The 25,935-nt window shown below is 48.1% G+C and overlaps 2 protein-coding genes across 3 annotated transcripts; one reads left to right on the top strand and one right to left on the bottom strand.

Moving 5' to 3' along the window:
• Window positions 1–809: 809 nt before the first annotated feature.
• On the bottom strand, window positions 810–15,585 carry exoc5 (exocyst complex component 5). The gene is made up of 18 exons (XM_064329031.1): window positions 15,354–15,585; window positions 14,105–14,199; window positions 12,758–12,905; window positions 12,052–12,246; window positions 9,827–9,891; window positions 9,452–9,480; window positions 7,981–8,090; window positions 7,509–7,553; window positions 7,174–7,314; window positions 5,493–5,575; window positions 5,193–5,402; window positions 4,406–4,553; window positions 4,072–4,180; window positions 3,432–3,552; window positions 3,193–3,279; window positions 2,752–2,860; window positions 2,407–2,622; window positions 810–2,244 (listed from the first exon to the last, which is right to left on the bottom strand). Exons 1-18 carry the CDS (start codon window positions 15,378–15,380, stop codon window positions 2,056–2,058), a joined length of 2,127 nt encoding a protein of 708 aa, XP_064185101.1. The 5' UTR covers window positions 15,381–15,585; the 3' UTR covers window positions 810–2,055.
• A 750-nt stretch (window positions 15,586–16,335) lies between these two features.
• Window positions 16,336–21,721, top strand: ap5m1 (adaptor related protein complex 5 subunit mu 1). 2 transcript variants are annotated; one of them, XM_064329055.1, is made up of 9 exons: window positions 16,336–16,354; window positions 16,727–16,871; window positions 17,139–17,799; window positions 18,257–18,484; window positions 19,142–19,284; window positions 19,850–19,935; window positions 20,056–20,168; window positions 20,405–20,501; window positions 21,124–21,721. In XM_064329055.1, the coding sequence occupies exons 2-9, from the start codon at window positions 16,804–16,806 to the stop codon at window positions 21,201–21,203; spliced, it is 1,476 nt and encodes a 491-aa protein (XP_064185125.1). In that variant the 5' UTR covers window positions 16,336–16,354; window positions 16,727–16,803; the 3' UTR covers window positions 21,204–21,721. The 2 variants fall into 2 exon arrangements, with proteins under 2 accessions (XP_064185125.1, XP_064185114.1); XM_064329044.1 differs by lacking the exon at window positions 16,336–16,354 and adding an exon at window positions 16,396–16,646.
• The last annotated feature ends 4,214 nt before the right edge of the window (window positions 21,722–25,935 follow it).

The following is a 25,935-nucleotide window of genomic DNA, read 5'->3' as shown; positions in this document are numbered from 1 at the left end:
TCCTGGGGGGGTGGCAAGGGTTTGAGGGATCATGTATGGCTGTTGTATAAGTCTGGAAAAGGTATGTCCCCAGTCAAAAGATTGAAGTCCCTTAATGAATAATGGGGGGTGGGAACCTCCTTCTGAAGGCCGTGAGCTAAATTGCTGGGTGAGCTGTTGTATCCTGGAGCAGGTTGCTAACCACAATTGCGTCAGTAAATACCTAGTGCTTCCCATGGATAATAGGTAATCTCTCCGAAATTGCCCTGGAAAATGGTGTCGGCGAAGGGGATTAATAATATTTCTTAAAAAGAATACATTAAAAATACTGCTTGCATGCCGTTTTCAGTGGCTGGGGATTACCAAAGCAAGGTTAAATGAGAGGTTCCCTTCAATTCCTTGCATTGTCCCAAGGTATGGATGAGAATGGCCTTTCCCTTTTTCTCTCGGCTTTCAGTATAGTTAATGTCTGTTTCTTTTCAGTCACTCGTTTTTACAGTTATTTACAATGTGTATCACAGATCATCCCTCATACTGAAATGCCATGCTATACTTGAATGTGGTTTGTGCTTTTTTGGATATATTTATATGTATGTATGTATACGTTTTTAAGTCGTAGAGTAAGAGTTAATGTCTATTAACAAGGCAACTATTTTGACTGATTAATATACAAACGTAATTATATACTAATTATTAACTATACTACTAACTCCCTAAGCTTATAGAAACCTAACGTAAATAACCTATAAAAATGTACTTATGAGGTGCTAGATGCCCAATAAACATGGTGACAGATGCATAAAGCCAGGATGAGGCCAAGAATGCCAAGGTTTAACACAACATAACCTTCTTTATTAATCATTAACAAAGGCGAGGAGCTGTACAGTGGCAGCATGGGGATGGAGGCAAGGACAGCCCTGCTTTGGGCCTTAGTGACTCAACAGAAACAAAACACCAACCATGCTGCCCCAATCATGTGACCATCGACTACTGTAGATTCTACAGAGCGCGGACAAAAAAAAAAAAGTTTCTGTAACAAAGGTTCTTTAGAATGCTAAGATGCTGTGGGGAGTCGAGAGAGAAGCCCGCTCTGAATCGCAGCAAAGAGCCTACTCCTGTGCATGGGAGCGTCTGCGTGAGACTGTCTCCTGGTGAGCCTCAGCCACTCTCTGATCTTTGTGGCGAAACGGCTTTCGGTGACATCACTGGGGCTTCCACCTCGACCGGAGCGGCGAGCCGGTCACCTGGACATACGTCAGACGCGATTAGCGGGGAGACCACCGTGTTCTCGACATGAGACTGACCTCCCCCGAGGGGTCAAAGGGCAAAGGCAGCTGCTGCGTTCCTCTCCGCGCCTGGCGCGGCGGACTCTGGCCTGGGAACGCCGGGGAGAATGCGCCGCGGCCGGGGTTTAGTTCCAGTCCGCTTCCCAGAGCAGAGCTGGCCCGTAGCGACCCCCCCCCCCCCATCCCAAAATAAGCAGTGCTTTGGAGACCTTAGCAAGGCTGAACGGCAGGCTCCTTCAGAGCTGCTCTTCCTCACAGCACTCATATTTGGCACAATGAAAGCAACAACAAAAAAGGAACAGAAGTGAGCTCCTAAAAATTCAACTGTTCAGTCATTCTCGTCTATCTAATACAGCTATGGTTGTTTTAGAAACAGCCAGGATATAGAACAGATGAAATGCTCTCTATCGGTGTCTGTCAATATTAGAGGGATTACATTTCTGACAGTTAAACTAGGCCCAGTAAAACAGGAATGGGCAGAATGGCATTGCAGTCAGTGCAGGTTTGAATATCTTGAAAAGTGCACGAGTCCAGACCCATTGGAGGTTTCTGTAATTCACTGGGTGAGTTCCTCTGAAAGTCTACGATAAGCCAGAAGGAAGCTGACTGAAATACAAGGTGCAGGATTTTAATATCACTCCTGATTGGCTGTCTAGGGAAGCTGGGTATGTTTGTTTGTGGGGATGATGCTGTGGAGTATAGAAGGTAGATGCAGAAATATGGAAGGTGTGGTGTGATTGGGCGGTAGTGTCATTGGCTACGAGGAAGTTACAGTGACCCCTGGTGGTCATTAGCTGAAATGTCGGCCCAGCCTGGAGGAACGATAGTCGGCTCTTAGCTGGACGAAGGCGTGCAGCAAGTTTCGGTCCAGATTGGTAAGCTGCTCTCCTGAGCACACCTGCTTGAGGTTGTCTGCGGCAACCACAAGAAGATTACAGAGGGCATGGAGAGTGTCAAAGAGCTGCAGGACCAGAGGGACCTGTAGGGGGAGACAGTGTGCGGTCAGCATTTTAGAATAATGGGGAGGGAACAGAAAAATCGACACTGGTCAATGTTCAATGACCAAAGTACAATGTTCACCCCCCATCACTTTAATAATACACGTTTTCTCTGTTCTGAGCCGTGTCACTCGACCTCTCACCCGGAAGTCTTTGGCGGAGCGGCGGTACTCGGCCACGTCGCAGATGGCCAGCATGCCGCCCATGGAGCTGTAGCTGAACTGCTGCAGGTGCTCATGGATGAGGCGGTGGAAACGCACGCCCAGCTCCGTCAGCACCGTGTCCACGTTCTTCCCGTCCATGGACTGACGCACCTTCTCCACCTGCTTGCTGACGTAGGCGCAAACCTTGGAGCAGGCCTGGGGGGGGGGGGAAGGAGGAACAGGCGGAGAACAGAGAGGGAGGGTGTAACGTCACGCTACTGAGGTCAGCTGGCTCAATGCGCAGTACGTGTGAAGCCAAAAGCGGTGTAGTGGCAGAGTTCGTACGGTGGTGTACTGGATGTTGACGTTGTTCTCGTCCTCTGGCTTGAAGTCCGTCTTCTTCTGCTCAGTGGTCAGGATGTACTTCATCTGGCCCACCATGCAGTTCAGAGTCCTGGACAGGAAAGCAGGGGAAATGGCGTTCAAAGCCGCTGATCAAACAAAGGCTGCCAGCCTCCAGAGGGAAAATGGTCACTGCATGAACAGAACTTATCCATGGTGACTTTCAACATCTATAAACATTTTCTGCCCACATATTTGCTTGGTGGTCCTGGGACAATGGAGCCCACAGTAATCTGTCCCATTTCAATCACTACACAGGATACCGTCCCACTGTTGTGCACATAAACAGACCAACGTAGTGATTATATGCTTGCGCTGGTCAGAACAGAGCACAGAACAGTGTGTGGTGGATACTGTACAGCTGGGCCACTGCCAGTGACTGACCTGTCGATGCCGGTGTCCAGCTTCACCTCCATCTGCTCAATCACTTCTTTCTTCTTGTGCAGACACTCGGTGAGCTTGGGGGACGAGCTGAGAGGGAACAAAGATGTCGGGGGGGTGATACTGAATCCTGGTCCTGAGGAAGCCCTCAGGTTTCAAAATGTTGGCTGGGATGGGGGACCAGGGGCAGCGGGCTGGTGGCAGGAACGCACAACAGCGTTGGAGTCCTCGCATTCTCTTACCTGATGAGGGGCATTAGGTGGTCGTTGAACTGCTTGTCGAAGAGGTGGAAGATGGTGTTGGCCTGCTGGACCACGTCCAGGAAATAGAGGTTGGCGTTCTTGGCGTCCGCCGAGGGGATTGCTGTCAGGGAAAAGGCCAAATCACACATTTACCTTTGACAAGTCCCACCCGGCTAGAGGACTTCCAAGCACGTACAAGGATCGCCAATCTGTGCCATTGTAAAGCAGGCAGGGCAGGGGTATATAAATTAGTTCGTCATTCTTTACAGCAGGGCTGCTCAACCCTGTTCCTGGAGCTCTTCCATCCTGCAGGCTTTCACTCCAGTGTTAATTAGTAGTATCAGGTGTGCCAAATTAGGGTTGAAATGAAAACCTGCAGGAGGATCGATCTCCAGGAACAGGGTTGTTTCACAATGCCCATTATGCATTGATGCATTACCCAGATTAAAAACCTGAACACGACTGCTTCAGCTCTAGTGACTGCACCACTGAACTCACACTGGTGGACACCCATGGCTGGGCCACTGTGTTATGTGAGACAAGCAGGACATACAGAGTGCTTCTGGGTAGACGGCATCCCAGGTTTCCATTTAACCTGACACTAATTGAATCTGTAATTGAATCTGACAGTTGGGTATACCTGACAGGCCGATCTCCAGGGCGTAGTCGATGTGGTCTACACACAGGTGCTCCACCAGCAGCAGGAAGATGGAGAAGGCATTCCTGGGCAGGTCTGAGGGGTCTGACAGCTGGAGAAGAAGGACCAAACGGGGGTCTAATTTACAGTTACAGAACAGAAATCTCACTACATTCTAACCCACAGATTCAGAGGAATGGTGGGTGTGTATCCAGCCAGAGCTAGTATATGTTTGTGTCCAGGACTAGCCACAGTATCCAGGCAACAGCGGCTCAGAAATGGACGGGCATTCTGAATGCACGTGTGAGGTGACTGTTGGGGGCCGGCTGCGACTCACCCTGTGGCAGCGCTCGAAGGCGTGGCGCGTCTCCTGCAGCAGGTTGACCACCACCTCCTGGGAGAGGAAGGTCTCGCCGTGGGTGTCGATGCTGGGCCCCAGCGGCAGGTTGGTGCGCTGTCGGATCCGCTCCTTCAGCTCCTGGATGCTGTGTGGGGGAACAGGACAGGGTTCATGGCGGGGGGCCCCCTGCTGGACACGCGGGGGCTGAACATGCAGGTCTCAATCACAGCCAAGCCCTTGTGAAAGGGCCCCTGTCTTATAAAAGCAGCGCTCAACTGACTGCGGGTGAACACCACATTACGGCAGTTCAATTTCGCCGCCATCATAAGGATACCACGTGTAATGACTTAAAGAGTTATCCGGACCAAACACAGAATGGCTGAGGAGGGAAGATGTTTCCTCAATGGAAAAATGAGTCAGCCAAGCGCAGTTTCAAGAAGCCGAAAGAAATCGGAGCAAGATGTCTACGAGTACCAAAAATCTAAAGATTGGGCAAAAATCCAGGTGTCTTAATCCGGTATTGAATATGCCGACTATGACCTTACACTGATTAAGATAATAAGATAGAGGTGCTTACATGACCATTTCAATAATCAAAGTACTGCTATAATCTGGGTAAGATGGAGTATTAGCGTGCATGAAAACGCACATAGTGATTAGATGATCAATGAGCTCTGAGCTGCTCCACTGAGAGAGGAGCTAACAATAACACCGTGCGTTTGCACTGAAGTCATAGTAACAGCCAGGCAGCACGGGGAGGGAGGGAAAGAAGAGCAGCACCTACCTGCCGGTGCCCAGCGGGCGCTTCTGGTGGTTCTTTGAGTCGTAGTAGCGCTGCAGGATCATGGCGCTGCGCGTGCGCAGGTACTCGCGCTCCATGTCCATGTAGCTCTCCAGGTGGGAGGAGAATATGTTCTTGATCAGCTTGGACAGGAAGGTGTGCTTGTCCGAGCCCAGGTTGAACTCCGTCAGCTTGGTGGCCAGACCCGTCGTCCTGGAGACACACAGCAGGCGAGGTTGGAAGAGGGTCACGGTGATGGGCCCGAGGGGTGAAGAAGATATAAAAGACAGACCGCGGTCTCACCTGGTGTAGAGGTCATACAGGTTTTTGAGGTACTGCTCCGAGTCGGACCGCCGGGTCTCCTCCAGTTTTTCTCTTACGTGGGTCTGGGAACAAATGGTCAGTCAGGGGTGTCTTACTATGGCAGTGACTTATGCACTAGGACCTTGGGTTCAACAGGGGGTACTTGAAGTTACTGCAAGGGGTCTCTGGCCAGACTTTCAACATGCAATGTTTAGACATATCCATCCGTTATCTATAACCGTCTATCCTGAGCAGGGTCGCGGTGGGGTGCTGGAGCCTATCCCAGCGTTCATTGGGCGAGAGGCAGGAATACACCCTGGACAGGCCGGAAATCTATCGCAGGGCACACACAACATTCACTCACACACTCATACCTAAGGGCAATTTAGAGTCTCCAATTAGCCTACCTAATAGTTAATAGTTTTTTGGACAACAATGGAGATATTGACTATGCCCGGCGTTGGCTAGATGGACAATGCGCCTATTTGTTGGTAGGATAAATTAATTGTACGTTTCGGTCTTTTCATAAGATATGTTGATCATAAGAAAAAAATAAAAATACATACAAAGGACTTATCCTAAGTTCTCTTTACCCTTATCTCACAGTTATTTTAGGACATAATTTGTATTTAAAATAGAGCATCAGAAATAGGCTTGATATTTGTGAGAATCAAAAATTAGCAGCCTTAAATGATGAGATATGTGCAGGCCTATTGGTCCATGTAATGATTATCAGTTCAATTTTCTGACTTCCTTTAGCAAATAGTGAAATAGCCCATATCAGAGAAACTAACAAACTGAGACCAAATTTCTATTTCACCATTTGCTGATAGATGTGAGAAAATTGAACTTATTACACGCACCATTATTATGTGACGTTCCATTAAATTGCCCCAGTTGGACGGACCTTAAGGTCACCTGATAGTATATCCGGTTTAACTGCAGTCTAGTTGCGGTTCCGCTGAATCTGTGCTTGTTTTGACCGAGCAATCACATTAAACTTAGCACGTCAGCTGCGTGCTAAATCTCTAAAAGCACCAGTTCAACTGTCCTAAACTGCAGCTAAGCTAATCAAATGCTAACTGACAGAGCAACAGCCCCCAAAAAACAACTGTCTCAGAGAAACAGGAGTAACTTTTTTTGCTGTGGTTCAATCTGGGTCATTGCCCGTTGGAATCTTTAAAAAAAGACCTCAGAATATCTGCGTTTATGGATGCAGTGTATTTTTTTCCTACGTTTTTCCAGTTTTTTTCTGTGTAAAAAATGCAGAATCCTCCATTAATGCAACCACTGGTGTAGAAGCTAAATATTGCATATGTTAACATTTTGTATTAGTTACTAAAAGAAAAGTCACACAAAATCCTAGTAATAAAATCAGCTTAAAGTGTAAACCACATTTGTGTACAGAAATTCGAATGATTCACTCTGTCTGGGCGGCAGACAATACGAATGCATATTTATCCTCTGCGCCCTGTGTACTATTATAGCCGGCTCTCAACTTTTATTAAACTTCTTGCTCTAAAACAGGGCTCTCCATGGATATTCTAAGGGGTGCAGTCACCCATTTATTTCATTCCCCATTTTTGAGAGCACCAAGATGAACTTCAGCAGGAAAGAGAACATATCAGATCAGAGGAAAAACAGCAGAAACAGACAGACAGAAAGCGAATGGCTGGAGTACCTGCAGTTTGTTCTCGAAGATGTTCTGGATGAGTTTGGCCATGACGGTCTCGGGGCTGCAGAAGACCTCGCCCACCTGCTTGTTGACCCGCTGGCACAAGACGGCCGTGTCCTCGAAGACGTCGGTCCGCACGTAGGCCCCCTGAGAACACAGAGAGCGGCCATGTCACAGCGGCGCCGCAAACACTGAGTCACGCAGGCTATTATAATCCTTACCGTACGGCTGCACAAGACAATGCCTACAGAGACCACAGACCAAACAAGTACCCAACAGGGGTTTCGCAGAGAGGCCTATCGGCACAAACAGAGCGTGCTCAGATTAAAAACCGCGCTCACCTCCTGGCACTGCTTAATGTAGACGTCGACGCAATGTGCGTAGCCCTGCGGGTGTAAGAACAGAAAGGCCGGTCAGGATCTCACACACCATACTGTGCGTACAGTAACACTTTTGTGCCTGATTGTAAACCAGGAACGTCTTGATTGGCTAAAAGTCACTTGACTGGTACTTGATACCATTTCACAGAACCACTGCAGTTTTCATTATTTATTAAAGCAATATATGTTTATATGAACAAAGATTTAAAACAGGCACTATTGTGGAACATGAAACTACTGCAGATACAGTACTGTGCAGAAGTCAGAGACCACCCTTTCTTTTATTTACTTTCTCATCAGAAATTTCTCCTTTAGCTGGAAACTGGATAAACAGAAGGGCCGCCTGACTTTCGCACAGTACTGTAAATGGCGAGAGTGAACCCGAGGCGGACAGCAGCTGAACGGGCGGAGCAGTGCGCGTTTGATGAGGCACCTTGAAGTGCAGCAGCACTGCGGCCACCTCCCGCATGCGGCCAATCTCCCCCCTGCGCTGAGCAGCAGTGAACTCCTGGATCAGCTGACGCTCCAGGTCATGATATTTACCTGAAAATGAATTAATGCGCACACACACACAGGCACAGGCGCACACGCACACACACACACAACAGTTTGTTTTCAGTGCAACCAAAAGTTGGAAAATTCTGCCACAATAAACTTTAGCCTGACTAAGTTTTTTGTTACACCCTCAAAACTATTTTACACATGTGCAGTGAATACTGAGTCATGGTAGAAAGAAACAGCCTACCAGAAATGCTAATATTACACATTTAGTTGTTTAGAAAATGTTGAAGGGGAACACCCTAATTAGATATTATTGTATTTAATGGTTCGCTGCACTGTTGAAAGGTTTTAAAAAAAGTATTATTTTCAGGCTGTGGCTGTCTAGATATCTTCCTGCATCCAAAACTACTGTACTGTGCATCACCACTTCCCACAATTCCTCACGCTCTTTTGAGTTTTGCTGGGTGTGGTTCATTCAGCATGGGATGAGAGACAGTGTGTAAACATACTACCTTCTCATCATCTGAATAATACATGTAATATCAGCCTTTCTTTTCCAATGAGCCTAAAGAGCACAATGGAAGCTGCTGGTAACTGCTGTTAAAGATTTGTCACTAAAGATACTGATCATTCCAAATGTCCATGATCCAAAACGGAATGATCAGTAATCTTTAGTTCAAAATGGAAATTTAGAAGAAGCTGTTATTTTCTCTGGTAACTTTCAGTGCAAGAAGCTACTGAAGACCTGTGCCACGTTTCGAACTTTAGCTTGAATGATTGATCGACAGCTGCCAGGACTACTGGTTTGCTTTTTGTCTAGACAGTGTCAGAGTATGTAAACTTGCTATCTGCTTAAATAAACACTAGTCTGACCAGCCATCTATCCTGCTAGAAACTGACACAATGTTATCTACTAACTTTTATGACTAGTGATTAAAGCGATGAAATATGCTAGCTTGTTTCATGTTGGTGTCAGCTGAAGAAGCCACCTTTCACACTTGTGTACATGGTTCCTTGTGTACATGGGCAAAATCATATGTTACATCCTATTCCTCTTGAAATTAATCAAATGAACTGTTGGCTTGCGCTAGCCAAATATCACTGGCAATCACAGGTAACACACAAGCTGGCTAGTCAAGTCTTGTGCTTGCTTCAGTATTCCTGTGGGTGGGGGGCAGGTATTTTATAGAAAAACGCATTGCTTTTTGGGAATTACTGGCTCTAGACTACGTGTGTGGCTCCCACAGTAATGCAAAACACATCAATATAAATATTACAACTTTTTGACCAGGTTATTGGCAGACAGACTGATTTACCATCACAAATTAACTTTAGGGTGAATGTCCCCTGCAGACAGTATAAAAGACCGATTTCCTTCAAATATTTCAGGAGAAGCTACTCACTGGCTATCTTGGCCTTTACATCAGCAAACCTGTTAAGAGACAAAGGCAAAGATAAAGACACGTTAGAAAGAATCCCAAAGCAAAACAAACAGTGGCATTGTGAACAGCTGCTGAATCCTTTTTGGTTTTGCATGCGTAACACTAACGAATCAGGACAGCGCTCCAATTTCAGAAGCTATTCCCAGGGTACTTACCGGTTGTTCTATTTAATTACAGAACATGAGAAGCTAATGGTTATTTAGCATCTCTGTTTTGTCGGTGCACTCGGTTTGGACACATAGAGATTCTATTGTTTTCTTTAAAGGCTGGAGGCTAGCAGCCTCTCTGGGTATACACCTGTCACTGTGCAGCACAGCTGCATTCTGGGTAAGTTACCTGTCAAAGGGCAGCTCCTGTGCGATGAGGTGCAGCTTCTGAATGATGTCAGCGGCTTCTTTAATCTGCGGAGGAGGGACGGAGGAGAGGACCCCGTGAGGCAGGCGTCGGGGAGGGCAGAGGGCCGGAAGCGCCTCCACTCCGGGATATTCGGCTTTAATTAAATCACCCGTCGCATGCACACCGTCCGGCCGATAGCGGCCAGCTCCGCTCACCTGAGCATCAGCGGCGCCGGGTTTGCAACGCGTCCAACTCTTTATCGCCTGCCCGTTCTGAATGGGGCGTAATCCCACAAGACTCTTAATATCCTTCAGTAATCTGTCCAGGCCAGGATATCTTCCCAAGGGGGCCTTGTCGAGAGAACCCCCCCCTAACCCCCCCACCCCAACTCACCCGAAACGTGCGGCGGCCCCGCCATCCTCAGCTATTCTGCTCCCGCACATGCCTGCCTCGGCTAACGTCATTACCCCACTCCCGTGAGGTGGATGCCGCCTTTTTGCTCTGCGAGGCTTTCTAAGTATCTGTCCTCTAGCTAAGATTAGCTAAATCCCATGTAAGTAATGTAGCCGTCTCCCTGCAGTCAGGGTTTAGCAGCACTTGTCTCCATGCTGGCGGGCCAGCCCTCCCTTTCAGGAGGATTAGCGAAGCCTCCCCCTCCAGCTATTGACTCACAGCTTTCCTCCTCGGCTCGAGGTATGCTCGTAAAAAAAAAGACAAAATCCCGCCCGTACTCCGGCCCACCTCCGGACCCCCGGTGCTGGCCGCAGTCTCCACGCTCCGTGTCACGCTGCATTGGCCTTTGCTGCATTTGTCTGCTTCGCACACAAGCCAGAAAGTAAAAGACCAATTACCTTACTTCCATAGCGTGATGCTTGTTTTCCTTTGGTCATTTCCCCCACCCGCCCCCAGTTAGCTGAGTCATGGCCACACAGGACTATACAAGGTACAGTACGAGGTGTCTGTATTTAGGAAGCAGCATTTAGCATTCCCTGCTGCCAGACCCTGGGGTCCACCTTAGCAGTTCCTGGCATTCGAAACACAGCTTTTACATGGCTTTCCCTCTACTCGCCCGCTTGTGCAACATGACACGGCAAAATCTGTTTTGATAGATCAAATAGTATGGTTGGCAATTAGTAACGCATTACTAGAAGTTACATATTTCAATAACTCACATGACTTCCCTCCAGCAGGAATAAACCGTTATCAACTCTTATGTTGCTTAGAGTATTCCAATGCCCAGCTTAGAGTCCTCACTCCATCAACATGAGGCCCCTCAGTTTCCCTCATCTTGCATACGTTTCATTTTTAAATCTCTCCTGCTCCAAACCATGCAAGCAAGAAACCCTTTCGATACCGGTCCCCAATCCACAACACACCCTTAAATTATCAAAAGCTAAACTTCTGCAGGAAAGAAGTGGTATTGAAGTTACTTAAAACTCGTCCCAAAAGATTATAAGGATGGCATGCCAATGTTCAGAAACGCTGTTTCTACATCATTAGAAAGCTACACAGGACAACCCTTTTATATTTAGAAGCATTTTTGGTGTGGTACACCTAGTTCAGTAATGAGAACAAAATTCTGCAGTTTGCTATGTTGCTGAGGCAAAAGTGGGAATGGTGGATAGAAAGCTTCTTCACAGCCAGGTGAAAGAAGCTATACTTATACTGCGATATGAAAGCTGAGATGACTGCTAAGGAGCAGATGATTCATTAGCTGTGGTGTGTAGCTAGAACCTGACATGACAGGTAAAACAGAATCGATGGAAGTGACAATGACCTCTCAGGGACCACTTGGCGGCTAAGGGTTTAGTGTGTATTAAATCTGAGAGTGGATAACCAGTGCCTGGTAGAAGGGTCAGGAATCTACCCAGAAGTGACATAGAAGTGGGAATGACCATTTAAGTGATACTGAAAGCAATGGGTTGGGAGTGTCAGTGTTTGTAGCTCTTAAACAGACATTGAAAGTTATACATAATTGCAATAAAGTGTTATATACGTATCTGGAAGTGTATGAGAAGTGGTATATGTGGCACAACCTAATGGAGACGTACTGGTTGTATGGACAAGAGTAAGTCTATATGACATGCAATTCTCCTGAGAGAAGGTGGTGTTTTAAGCTAGTGTTAAATGAAGAAGCAGTGATATTGTTCAGAGCAGAAAGAATACAGGCACTGCAGCTGGTGCTCATGTTGGAAAGGTACATCAGGACTGGGCCGTAGCCTGACCTTGTCAGGGTTGTTAAACACATCGCTGCGCAGCTCCCCATCCAGGAACTCGTTGAAGTAGGTCATGAGGCGCTGGGCCTCCACCGCTCTTTGCCGTGGCGTGTTCACACCTTCCAGCTGGTCGCCAAGGTGACACACCTTGGTTGCCACATAGCTGATGTGCTCGTCCAGCTCCTGGAAATGCTGGAAAGCCACCTGTAGGGACAGACCGACAAGACAGACAGACATAAAGTCATGGCTGAACAAAACAGAAGACCACTGCAAACATGCAAAGCGCCAAAGATTCCCCAAAGCCTTACAATATCAGAGTAACTGTAACAAACCTTCCTCGAGAAAGACACGCACTGTCAATAATTCATGAAGAACATACACTTAAGGCTCAGTTCATTCTGGTCCAGCAGGTCTATAGAATTTTCTCAACTTTTAGTTCCAATCCAAATACTCTGTTATTACTCGCTACTTGAGAGGGTCCTTTAAGACTCTCCAGCTGGGATGCCCAACCAAGCCAATCACAGAGATTAAGTTTGTGATTGGCTGAATATTTTAGCTGACTTTATAGGCAGAATAAAGCACCACGAGATGAACAGTAGACAGACACATCGGATACATACCTGAGCATGCCTCATTTACAACTGACCTAATGTACCTTGTGTACAACAGACCCATGGAGAGGGCCCTACCCCAGCCTTTGTGTGTTTGGACTGACCTGGTTGCTCCTCTGGAGGTCCTGCACTTTACGGGCAAACTCCTTGGCCTCCCGGTGACACTGCTGCTCCAGCTTCTCCACCCGCCGCTGGATGCGCTCGTCCAGCTGTTTGAGCTCTTCGATGTGGTTCTCAAACTCTTCTAGCAGCCTGCAGGGGGCAGAGCAGAGAGCACACGGGTCTCAACCACTGCCCTAAGCAGAATGAAAGCCAGGGCATTTCTGCACAATGGCAGGGTGCCCATAGAATGTTCTCCATTTAAGAAAGGACAAGATACGAGAGCGCTCATTGGAGCAAGAGCAGGAAAACAAAAACGGTCAATTGGGACCATATTTTCAACCTGATGGCCCTGACGTTATTAAAGACCTGCAGTGGATGTTGGGAGACTTTGTCCACGGTCAACACTTTATGAAGAAACTAATACAGAGTCAGCAGGAAAACTGCCTAAAGGTCAGTTTCTTGAGTAGACGAATTACAGCCACCATTCCTGCTAACCTTTCAGTACTTCAGTACAGAAAGAGAAAAAAAAAAGAATTGAGAAATTAATTTCCAGGTCTCTGGATTTGTGGGTTCCTCATACTGACAGCCAGCATCAGCGGCATTATAAGTCCCATATGGGCCACAGAGCCTTTTCCAAGTCAGCTCCAGTTTCTTTACGGGGGGAAAAACACTCTAAAGTGATGACTATGTAATCTCCTGAGTAATTCCCTTTACACTGGCTAGTGCAGCTTAAGACGAGCTCGCCTTTCCAAAACACATTCTCTCAGTAAGCCATGACTCAGTGCTTTGTGACTGCAATCAGACATTTCCCATAATGCACCGCACGGAAGTGTCTACACAGCAAAGTCTGGCAGAGACAGAGCAGATGGCAAAGAAACTGTGGCTTGGCGTGCCAGCGAAGACTGACCAGCGGTGCCCGTCACTGGTCCTCAGGGGAACCCAGGCGTGTAAACAGGACCTTCAACTTTTGAATTATGTTGTCTCCTCTTATGCAGAACAGCCGACGTGACACAGAGCATCTGCCAGAGCCTGTCACAATTGTGGGGCGGGGTGATGAGCACATGCTGGGAACTACCCGTCGGCTGTCCCAGCAAAAGCTTGTGCCTTCACACACCCCTCCCCCTCCCCCTCACTCACACACATACACACAGACATACTCACAGTATACTCTCAAACACAGATCACATACATGCACACCACGGCTGTGATGCCAGCCACATGAGTGCGCAGACAGATGTGTCAGTCACAGAGAAGCACCCTCATAATGTCAGTAGCACAGACACTGAGGATGCGCCTGCATGAAATTGTAGGCACTAGGCAGGGTCACGGGTGGGCAATGGGACTAGTACCTTTTTGGGTCAAAAGCCTCAGCACCCCCTTTAGAGCCCCCTCCAGGGGTCCTCCATGCCAGCCTCTCAATGTACTCATCTGCATCAAAAGGTTCCTGTGAAAGAAAGCAAATGATCATGCAAACCAATACATCAATGTGTAAAAGCTTTTTTCATGGAATGCTAATGAGAATTTAAAATACAAAAAAGTAGGAATTGCACTTCATATAATATGATTTTATTCATTATTCCTGTCTTGGCCCATTATATAAAAACTGATATAAACAGTCCTCATCCTATTCCACATGGATTAAGAAATGCACTTCATTAGTGTCACTAGCCTAAATGATCCTTAAGGTAAGGTAAGAAATTGCAATGCATATCAAAATGATAACTAGATATTTTAACATTATGGTATATGCATAGTGCAGTTTCAACACACATATACAGTTAAAACATTAAATGACAATATTTGACAGATGTAACTGAAATATCAAAAGCTTTAATATTTTAACAGGTTACATATATACTGAAGTGATGCACACAAAGCTATCAATCAGAATGAGAGACGTAGACTTTCTTAAGCAACTTCTCATATAGGTTGGACTGTACTTCAGGTCAGAGTTATTTATCCTACTGCCATTAAAACAATAGAAAGAAAATTCTACATATTGAGACCTATGCGGACCTTTGGTAGCACCAAGCGTCAGATCAGAAAAAATGCATATTTCTCGTCATTTCCTCTTCGTATGAAGCGGTTAACTATTCGGTTGTGAATAAAATTCATATTTCTATCAACTATATAATCGGAGAGAACTACTACAAACAGCCAAGCAATTATGTCAAATCCCTTGAGATTCTTGGACTGTACCAATGCTTACTCCTACACATATACACAGGACACCGGTAAAACATGACCGAAATAGCCCACATGAACAGGATAGCATATTTTAGAAATAGTGACTTATGGCATACTCAGCTGGCCTCCACTGTCATTCAACGGCTTAATCTTGAAACAGACCTCAGTTGTAAACATCAATCATTTATCAACGGCCGGAAAATAAAAAGGACATCGCTAGTTAGCCATCGAGCTAAATTTCGGCACATAACAGACGAGTGCGAACACTAAATAAAGTAATTGCATCAAATAGAAAGTTGCACGTATTTGGCATAGGTAAACTGTTATTATGGAGGGCTAAATCATCTTGCTCTGTGCTATGTGTTAATTAGTTAACGTTAGCTAGCTAGCTATGTGCGTTCGTAGCCCCACCTCGAATAGTTGAGCTGTAGCTGCCATTGTTTGTTTCCGACAGAAATCTTATGTCTGCGGTAACTGTAAACCGGACTGGCCCGGGAAACACAGTGGACTTGCAGATCAACCGGTTCAATTTTTATTTCCAAATAATGTCTGATGTTGTTCAAGATTGTACACAACAGCCTCTGTGCTTCCTGCATCCAGCAGCCATGTCCGGGCCGGAAATGGAGACGACAAGCCCCACCCACAAGAAGCGCGTTCCCGAGCTATCGTAAACTGAATTAAAGAGATTCTCTTTCACTGAATACGTCCATTCCATATTCCATAAGGAAATATGGATGGCAACGCTGATGCTGGAGGATTATTATTTGGTTTCTGTATTTGGGTAACGCCGTCACCGATTTGCAGTATAATATTTTAGAGTATACAATTTACTAAGACACAAATAGAATTTATAACCATTTGCACACAACGACCAGAAAGACCAAAAGAGAATATAAATTTTAAAGCTCTTCCTTGGCTATCATAGTTAAGTTTAAAAGAGATCTGAGTCAGATGAAGCGGCAGTTTGTGGATATAAGTAGTGAATACTGTTTTAATTCGTTTCGGAAGATTATTCCAACAGTGGGTCACTGGTGGGGCCCTAATAACGTGGTAAATAAGCAGCAGTACAGAAGTGCAGGGACAAGCAGAAAAATAACAGGAGACAGGAAATGCTAGGGCCCGTGCTTGAGCTTCCTAAAACCAGTACGACGGATTGGAATTAGGCTGTGGAGACATCTTGAGTTAATGGGGAAACAAAGTGAAATTCGAGATGGGTTTTTGACAGTGAATATCATAATACCTTTTACATCACGGTCAAAGTATGAGATTATTACAGACCTGTCCCCAAAGATCTTACTCATTAATTAACCAATAACATTATTACGCTCTATGGTTAACACCAGGAGCGCGCACTCGAGACAGAGGCAGTCACATGCAGTAATGTTTCATTTGCGCAGGCGTCGCTAAATCCCGTGAGTTATAAACAGGAAGAGATATTTCTGCTGTGGTACGAAATGGGCAGATGAAAATTTGGTCAAAATGCGTTGATTCATTCGGCTTTATTTTTCCTTTTAAACGAGACATTCGTGTAATTCGCAATTACTTATCAAACCGTTGAATGACTTTAACGCTGATTCTTCGGAGACTAACTTTTCTTGTAACACGGAATATATTTTGAAAAGTTACTAGTCATATAAGTGTAGATTGGAAACTGATTTTTGTTACTTATGGCGTGAATTTAGAACGAAAGTAAGCCAGGTGTAGGTAGGTAGCTGGCTTGCAAAATAATTGTGTTGTGTGATCAGAATTCCTCTTGGGGAACTAATTGGTTGATGTTTTTGCAGAAACAGCATAAGCAGCTGACGGTATATTCGCACATATTGGTAGTTGTTCGCTACACTGCGAATTTAAGGAAGTGGAAATGAGCATCCGTGCATTGTGGATAATCACTCACGAGAAGGGGCAATCTGGAACTGTGCGCTTTTCAAAGTAAGTCAGTCTATTTTTGCATTTTAAGTTTATGCCCCCCCCCCCCCCCGAATAAAAAAGCTATTTTTAATATGTCCATAGCCTAACTTACTTATTGTCATTAAAATGCCACTTAGCAGGACAAATGCTGTGGTATAGATGTATGTAACCTTTTGCTGGCTGTTGAATTTTACATTAAGCTGTCCCACACTAAAATAATGTCTGTGATGTTATGGTTCTTGCCTGTTATTTCTCATTGTCTGTCTGCCTGTCTGGTGTTGTGTGCAGGCGGTATCCCACAGTAGAGCGGCGTGCCAAGTGTCTGGCAGGACGGCAGTATGTGGCTGTTCCAGAGGACTGTGGCATCCTCCACCCCCTCCTGACGGAGCTGGGGCTAACTGATCCTGATAAGCCCTTTGTTGTGTCACGGGACGATTGCGCCCGGCCCCAGCGCTCCCCAGCCCTGCAGCTGCACCTGGAGGCCCGGGACGGGGGGGCCCTGTGGCCCGTGCTGGCTATTGTTCAGGGAGGGCTGATCCTGGCCTGTCTGCCCTTGGTGGAGGCTCCCCCCGAACCTCGACCCCCCCTGCCCAGCCTGGCCTCCGTATCCCAGGGCCTCTCCTTGCTGACGGGCCTGCAGAGCTTCCTGTGCGGAGCTGGGGGTAAGCCGGAGGGGGACGCCCTGGCGTCCCGCCTGGCCCTATTGCCCTCGGTTCTCCTCCAGGTCTGTCCCCTGGGTACCCCCCTGGACACACCCCAAGCGGGTGCGTGGCCCGCTACCGCTGCACCCGCCCCGGCGGGGACCCAGAAGCAGCCCGCTTGGAAAGCGGGACTCCACCGGGGTAGGGTGGTGGTGAACGTGGCGCTGAGCGAGATGGTGCGGTCCATGCAGTACGGCAGCCGCAGTCGGCAGGACCTGTGGGACGTCTACGGCAGCGTCACCTGCAAGGTGAGGCCAGGGGCTCTGGAACTGCACCCCTCCCCCTATGTGGTAATGAAAGAGCCACACAGCCATGAACCATTTTACTGGAAGCTTAAAAATACGTGATTTGTAAATGCCCATTTTAAAATGTGCATGTACATGTACCAGTGAACAATATATACCAACCAACCACAAGGGTCATTTATTTTTAAGCGAGCTTATACTTGTATCATATTCATATTATACTAAATTAGAAGCTATTCTTAAAATACTTGTTGAATAACAAGTCCAGTGTAGTTATTCTGTTTATTGTCTAGGCAAACATATTTAGTCTCTATAATTTATGAGCCTTAAGACCCTATGTAAACTGATCTGTGCGTGTTTTTGGTGGTGTGTTCATCTATAAATGAGTGAGTTATTCTTAACCCTGCGGCTTGCTTTCTTGCATCCCCTGCTTCCCGTTCCTGTGCCGGCGTGACATCAGTGTGAGGTGGAGGGGGTCCTGCCCAACGTGACGGTCACCCTCTCGCTCCCGCCCAACGGCTCGCCCCTGCAGGACATCCTGGTCCACCCCTGCGTGACCTCGCTGGACGCCAGCATCCTGACGGCCACCAGCGTGGACGAGAGCGATGGCTCCACCTACTCCGGGCCCTACAAATTCCCCTTCTCCCCCCCGCTGGAGCCCTTTCGCCTCTGCAGCTACACGTCTCAGGTACGGAGGCCTTGGAGTTGGACCAGGGCTTTCGATTTAAGCCACTAATCAGTAGGTTTTTATATGTCCGCTCATTTAGAGGTTGTGTTCAGGAGTCTAGACTGAACAAACATTTGTGAAAATAACAGAATATCATATATTGTATTAAAGTTCAATATTGAGCTGTAAGGTTTTATGAATATACAATCAATTGTAACTTAATGAGCAACATTTTTACACAAGACCTGAATACAACTGCTATTCAGTGTAGCAATAACACTCTCTCTCAGTTTCCCAATTTTTAAAATGCATAGCTTGACCGTAAGATAAGGGTAAGAGTGGCCTAAAGTACAGAAATACATTTTGAACCTCCACCTGTAGACTTTACAGCTCTTTTTCAATTCTTATCAATAACTCCCTATCAATATATGCCCCTGGGTATTTCAAGCAGGTTTTTGTAACTTCACTGTATTGGAAACAGGGCAGCCTTATGATGTACCCTGATCCATACAGAATGGGGCAAACTATGCGGAGGGAGGGGAGACGCAGCACATCAATACAAAGAAAGAGTGGAAAGACCAGGCAGAGCCACCAGGTCACAGAGTGAATGGGAGAGACTCTCGCACTGTGCGTCAGTGTCCGCGGATGTAAAGCTATCTTAGCGCTGTCTGTATTCAGGTGCCGGTCCCGCCCATCCTGGGGTCCTATCAGCTGAAGGAGGAGGAGGGGCAGCAGCTCAGAGTGACAGTGAGCCTGAAGCTGCACGAGAGCGTGAGGAACAGCTTCGAGTACTGCGAGGCACACCTGCCCTTCTTCAACAGGTGAAACGCACACACAGGCAGACGCAATCTCTGCGCTTATTAAGTCCCCAGGTCACCCACGTTTAGAAGGGTTCCTATTAATTGTCCCCTTGCACACATCCATTTTCTATTGCCATTTTCTGAGATTTGACCCTGTGCAACAGAGGTGGGCAAGGAGGGCCATATCCATTCCTGGATTTCATGCCAGTTTCTGGCCTTAATTACTTAATTAGCCCTAACATTGTCACCATCTGACATTTTAGCTACAGTTCTTGATGGCCACTTGAATGACAGCCAAAGACTGTTCTTATGTCTATGTATGAAACTTTTTACAGTGATCTATGAGTGTTGGCATGTACAGCCAATTAGCTCATTTAGCCAGGGTAATTGGCGAAAAGAAAAAGCTACACACTGGCCCTCACTGGGATCAGAATTACCCTCCCCTGCTGTGGAGCCATTCCTGTTTTATGCAGTGCAGTGCAGTGCATCAAGCTGTATTTTGAACATAATGTGTAGGTAAAAATCTGACAGTGAAGTTGTTAACCCGTGTTGCTCAGCTAACAGGCTCCTAACTGTTTCTCCACAGGGGTCAGCTGGGCAACGTGGATGTGAAGGTGAGCTCAGGGCAGCTGGAGGTGTCCAGGGAGAAGGGCCTGCTGGTTTGGGTGCTAGGTACGTACAGCGGGTAGTATAGGCCTTATCTTATCCATCTCCTGGGACTCCAGTGTCCCATTACAGCCTGGTGTTTTTGTAATGAATGTAATGAATGTCCAAATCTCCCTGCCACCCCAGGACAGAAGTTCCCCCGGTCTCGGGAGGTGTCCCTGGGGGGGACTGTGAGTTTCTCCGGCCAGTCTTCAGGACCAACCGATCCTCTGTGCACAGGGCTGACGGCCTACATCAAAGTGAGTGTGGATTCTGCTTCTTAAAATCATTTCATATAACAGAAAATTTAACTTGGCTTATTAGCTATTACACTGATGTAACTGAAGCCTCCCTCTCATCTACGGAGTAGTAACATTACAGAACATATGGAAATGCATGACTTGTTCTTTCCAAGTAAACTGTGGATTGTATGTGTTGCCCCTCTCCTAGGAGAATAAAAAAAAAAAATTTTTATTAATTTGTTTCTGTGTCACAGCTGTACTTCCGGGTTCCGGACCTGACCCTGTCCGGATGCAGTGTGGACCAGCACTCCGTGCAGGTCTACTCCACGGCAAAGGCTCGCAACACCACCTGTGAGTGTTACGCCACAGCGCCACCCTCAGCCGAGGAGGCGAAACGCCTGCCCTTCCCCCCACATCTCCCCCCAGCTTTAAGAACGGCTGGCCCACAACAGTGTCGTTAGGCTTGTGAATTGGGCCAGAGCCCCCATCGTTACCATCATGGTCAAGATGGAGAATGCTTTAGGCCTTTACTCATTACTGAGGAAAGCTTACGGTCTTGAGCGTCTTGTGTAAAATGAGATGCAGTTTGTACAAACGAGGAAACTCATTTCATATGGATGCTGCTATTTGGGAAAACTAAATGCTCTCATTATTTCAGGTGTACAAGCAAAATGACTTTTTGAATGTCTTATTTCCACATTTCAGTGTAGTTTATTGGGGTAGTCTTTGCTTGGCAGCAGTAATGTGTGAGGGACTGTGTGTGACAGGGTTCTGTCGCAAGTGTGGCATTATAACTTCAGAAACGTTTTTTCCAAATAAGAGTGGTGCAGCCTCAAAGTTACTGCTTTTAAAACCACTTGGTGCCTTGGGTTGAGTAACGACAGGAGAGTGTGTGTAATTGTGGTTTGTCATAGTTTACGTCCAAATCCTGACACACTCTCTCCCTTTCTTCTGTCTTTCTGTAACCCTGCAGCTCGTGAGCTGGTGTCTGCCGAGTATTACATCTGGAACTCCACTGGCGATGCCCCCGTTTCCTCAGGAACGATGCTGTAGCGCACCTCTGGGGATGCAGAGAAGGGACGCACCTTCCTGTTGTAGGACAGACCAAAGACACCGGGAAAGCTGGAACCCCATATGCCAACACATACCAGTGGACGGTTTACTCTGGCTGTGATGGCGCCTGGTCTTTCTGCGACCGCCAAAGACCTACTCCCTTCGGCTTAGTGTCTGGTGATGAATTTGGTAATGCAAGAGAAAGTGAAGAAAATCTAACGGAATTTCCTGACTGTAAATCAGTATTCTCCGTGTTCCAAGAACATAGGCATGAACACTGCTTACAGTAGGGGCTGATTTTGTCTTCAGCAGAGCCACTGAATTGCTTTAGTTTTCATTTTAAATGGGAAATAGTTTCAGTGCAACGCTTCCTGTTCAGTCCAATTCAGTGTCTGGAATCAAAATGGGAAAATAATAGGCAAATGAAGAGCCTGTTTATGCATACCACGTTTTCCTTAATTGCAAATCAGCATGGAATTCAAGTCTGCGCCTTTCTAATAAAGTGACATTAAAAAGTTGCATTGGTCCTGCGGGTTGACAGGTTGTCCTCATTAAGAATGTTGTTCGGTATTGACGGTGGCCATTCAGCAGATTTCGGAATTTGGAAATGGTCCCCTCATCCCATGTCTCCAGAGCGTCCACCCCCACACCCCCACACCCCCCCCCCTTCATCCTCCTCCAAAGGCCCCTAATTTAGTGCCTCTCAATCAGCCAGACAAGCGGGCAGGCCGGGGCCCCGTCGCCCGGGCCGGAGCCGGGGGCCGCTCTGGCAAAGGGCTCAGGCTGTGAGAGGGAGGGGGCTTATCGGGGCCGCGTCAGCGCCACAAAGGGAGCCCGTCTGGAGGACTGGCAGGCCTCCCCGTCCCCACGCCCCCCCGTCCCCCCCACTCCAGCCCCCTCTCTCTGTCTGTCAGCCAGCGCCCCCGCGAGCCCCTTCAGACGGCAGGGCCTCTCCGGGCCCGGGGCCGCCCCGCCACGCCGCGCCCTTCTCTCGGGGGCTGGAGGGTCCCCTCGCTGGGCAGCTGAATGGCTAATTGGGGCGACAGATGTAAAGGCCGGGCTTGAGTGCCGAGGGCTCCTGTGAAAAGGGGACAGGAAGGGGTGGGGTGGTGGTATGGTGGGGGGGGGTACATTTTCGGGAGGTAGATGATGTAGGGCCATCCTCTGTGCTGGGCCTCAGTTCGGCTCTTGTGCCTCCAACCTTACAATTCAGGAAATGGGATTGAGGAAGACTGTTCTGACAAGACTGCTGTGAATGGGGCTGGGCATGTTTCTTCAGTAACATAGTGCGCATACATAAACACTGAGTGCATTTATAGCTATGCAGTGAGCCCAGGTGGTGTCATGGACCAGGGTCTGTCCCTAGCCCTGACTCATTTATCCCAAATCAACATTATGCGGTTTCAGTTTGTCACTGCTCAGGCTTGGAGAAGCCCTTTTGTGTGCAGATGTGTTTAGATGGTCATCTTAAGCACTGGGCCGTTTTTCCTGAGATGGTTGAGTGGTTTCCACTGACACTGATAATATGGGACGGGAGTCAACTGACATCACTTTGTGTGTGTGTGTGTGTGTGTGTGTGGGGAGGTGATGTAGAGCTGTACCTCTATGTCCCTATAGCCTGGGAAATCTTCCTGGTCCCAGTTGACCTCTGACCCCCTGTGCTAATCCCCCCCCGCTCCCCAGTCTGCCCAAAGCGGAGACTCCACCATTGTCTTCCTCTGTCTTCCCTCTTTCCAGGTTCCCAGCGCGAGCGCCCCGCCGGCCTCTCCTGCTCAGAGTCAGCGCCCGTCCTCCTTTGAGTCTGGGGAGGTGGGGCGGCTTAATTCGCCACAGCAAACCGGATCCGCTTCTCTCTTCCCATGCTCCTCTCTCTCTCTGCCCCCCCCAATCCTCGTATGGCGGCAACAGATAGGGAGCGCCACCTAATCGTGATGGACAGCTCCTCCAGGTTCGGAACGGAACATTCCGGAACAGTCTGAGAGTCGGGCCCGTCTCGCGGGTCACAGCAGGCCTCATTTTCTGACCGGGACTCCGTTTTGCCGTTCCGCCACGCGGCCGCTTCATACCGTGTGCGTATAGAGCGGCTCGGGCTGAGTAGCAGGGTAATTCCGGGGCTGGTAGCTGGTAGCTGGTAGCGTGCGCTACGTTGGCGCTGGCGGGGTTAAAGCGGAGAGGTGGACCGCGAGCCTCGATGGTTCCGTGTTTTCTGCTTTCGCCCGGGCTGTTGTGAGAGCTCCATTGTCCGCCGCTTGCCGCTCCAGCCCCCTCGCTGATAGAGACACGACATTCTCACGTGGATTTCCACCCCCCGAAGACTGACCGTGACCAATCCTCTGGCAATTGGAACCAATTGCTCACGCAGCGACCCTCGCTTCCTTTTATGTAGAAGCACGGGACGGCAGATACTGTAGCTCTGAGCTTCCCCTTCCCCTCTTTCTTTTTTTAATTTGCCTTTTTAAGAAGAGGGGTGTGTGAACTGAGCTGGAAAAGGAAATGTTTCTGAAGTACCGGGGACAGGGGTAAGGCTCCACAATGCCCAAATCCGCTGCCAGACAGGCTTCAAAAAGCTGTGCAGTCACCGGGCTCCATCTAGCTGGCAGACAGACCCCGTCGTTAATTAAATAAATCTTAAGTCAATGGGCTGGTTTTAATTTGCTTTTAAACTACACACGAATGCTTTCCTTCTGAACTCACGAATCTGTAAAAGCCACGGACGAAGCAAATCGGAGATAAGGGAAGCACAACGGCCTGTGCGACTCTTCAAAATTCGCAGGTGCATCGGGGGAAGAATGCGCGAGTCCTTCGGGGAGGGAGCGAAAAATAAAACTTGGGGAAGCGAAACTGCCGGCGAATTCAGCGGAGCGCACATATCAGCAGCCGCAGCTTCCGCGAGCCCATTACCGAGTCAGTCAATATTTAGGAGTCGGTCAATATTTAAGATAGAGAGGCAGGGAGCGCATCCGTGTCTGCCTCTCTTCCCCGCCATGTTAAAGGGAGGAAATTGATTCCAGGGGAAAAAGAGGGCAATTTATCCAAGCCAATGGCAAATTGAATCAGGAGCGGCTAACCGACTGGAGAAAGCTCACAGAAGGCAGAGCCCAATGGCTGATAAAGCCATGCAAACAATTAATGGCAGTGGCAGCTGAGCTCGAGGAAAAACAATGAGCGTTTCTTGTGGAAAGCGTCGCTGAAAAGCTGGAGTGTCAGGAGCGACAAGACAAGTCTCTAGTGCGTTCTGTAAATGAAATCACTGCTGATGGGTGAAATTGCCTTATCCTTTGGAATTGAGATTACTTGAAAATTGCTAGAATAGCCATTTAGAGAACTCCGAATTTCAATCAAGTGCGATATTTGAATATTTGAGCCTGCTCAAAAAGCACACCTTATATTTAATATTAAATATATTTTCTATTTATTTTCCAAATGTGAAAATATTTACCACAAACTAGCCAAAAGTTTAAATATGTGGATGTAAAATAAATTGTGGTGTGGGGATGGCTGGTTTAAGCAGCCACACCTGCCCTGGGTCAAGCTAATTAGACCTGGCCAATTGGATAATTGGTGAAGAATTAGATAATTGGCCAGGCTAATTGGACCCAGGAACAGGAGTGGCTGCACCTGTGCGTAGTGAGGTAATCACTGCGCACAGGTTAAATCTGCCATCCCCACCCACACCAGGCAGCTCTCTGTCATGACAGGGTTTTTACATCTGCTCATTTGGCTATACCATCTTGCCAAACCCTCGTGGAATAAATGTGGACTGTTTTAACATCATCTCCCTGTGTCTCTGTGCTGGAGGGCCCCAAGGAAAGCCACTTCGGTGGCCTGTGGCAGGCGTGTTTGCCACAGTGGCGCCCAACGTGGGGCTCCTCCGGCACAGCAAAGAGGCACAGGAGGGCTAGCCAGGAAGCACACTGGAGGAGGGGCGGCTGAGGTGTTCCCGACAGGGCTTCGGGCGGATCCTCCGGGCCAAAAATGGGGAGCTGAAGATGACCAGGGAGGGGAAGGAGGCAATCCTCAGCTGGGACGCTGAGGAGCTGCACCTGGCCGAGAAGGCAGGTCAGCGACGGGCGGTGCACGAGAGGTGGTCGCGCCGTGAGCTGGACTTGGCCGGGAAGGCGGGTCAGCCACGGGCGGCGCACGAGCGGTGGCCGCGCCGTTTTGCTTCCTTTCTCGTCCATTTTGGTTGTTTTTAGTTCTTTGTTTTGGCCTGGTTGGTTTGCCCGGAGCCCATGAGGGGATAAGCCTGCAGCCGCCTGCCAGCAGAGCCGACTGGCGGCCACCACAGCCACGAGGGTTCCTGGTCCCCAGCGCCACAAGAAGGCCAGCCCACCAGCCCACCAGCCCAGCCACCCCACCACAGCCCCTGGAACAGCCCAAGCCGGTGATGCCCCACCAGCCAGCAGAGCAGCCCAGGACTTCCCGTGCTCCGGGAGGGAGGAGGAAGAAGGGCTGCCTTGTCGTCAGAAGGAGGGTCACCACATGTACTGGACTGTTCTGGGGCCACCCACCCTGACTTTTTTTTTTTTTTTAGCGTGTTTGGAGTGTGTTTTGTTTTTGTTTGTTGTCTTTGCTTTGTTGGGAGTGCAGGGGTTGGGGGGGGGGTAGGCTTCGGCCAGTGATTCTCCCTGGCCTCAGTTTGGCGTTGGGGGTATGTGGTGTGGGGATGGCTGGTTTAAGCAGCCACACCTGCCCTGGGTCAAGCTAATTAGACCTGGCCAATTGGATAATT

This window comes from Anguilla rostrata, chromosome 1, assembly GCF_018555375.3.
Source record: "Anguilla rostrata isolate EN2019 chromosome 1, ASM1855537v3, whole genome shotgun sequence".
NCBI classification, from domain to species: Eukaryota; Metazoa; Chordata; class Actinopteri; order Anguilliformes; family Anguillidae; genus Anguilla; species Anguilla rostrata.
The sequence above is the reverse complement of the archived record's forward strand: the minus strand, read 5'-3'. Positions and strand labels throughout refer to the sequence as shown.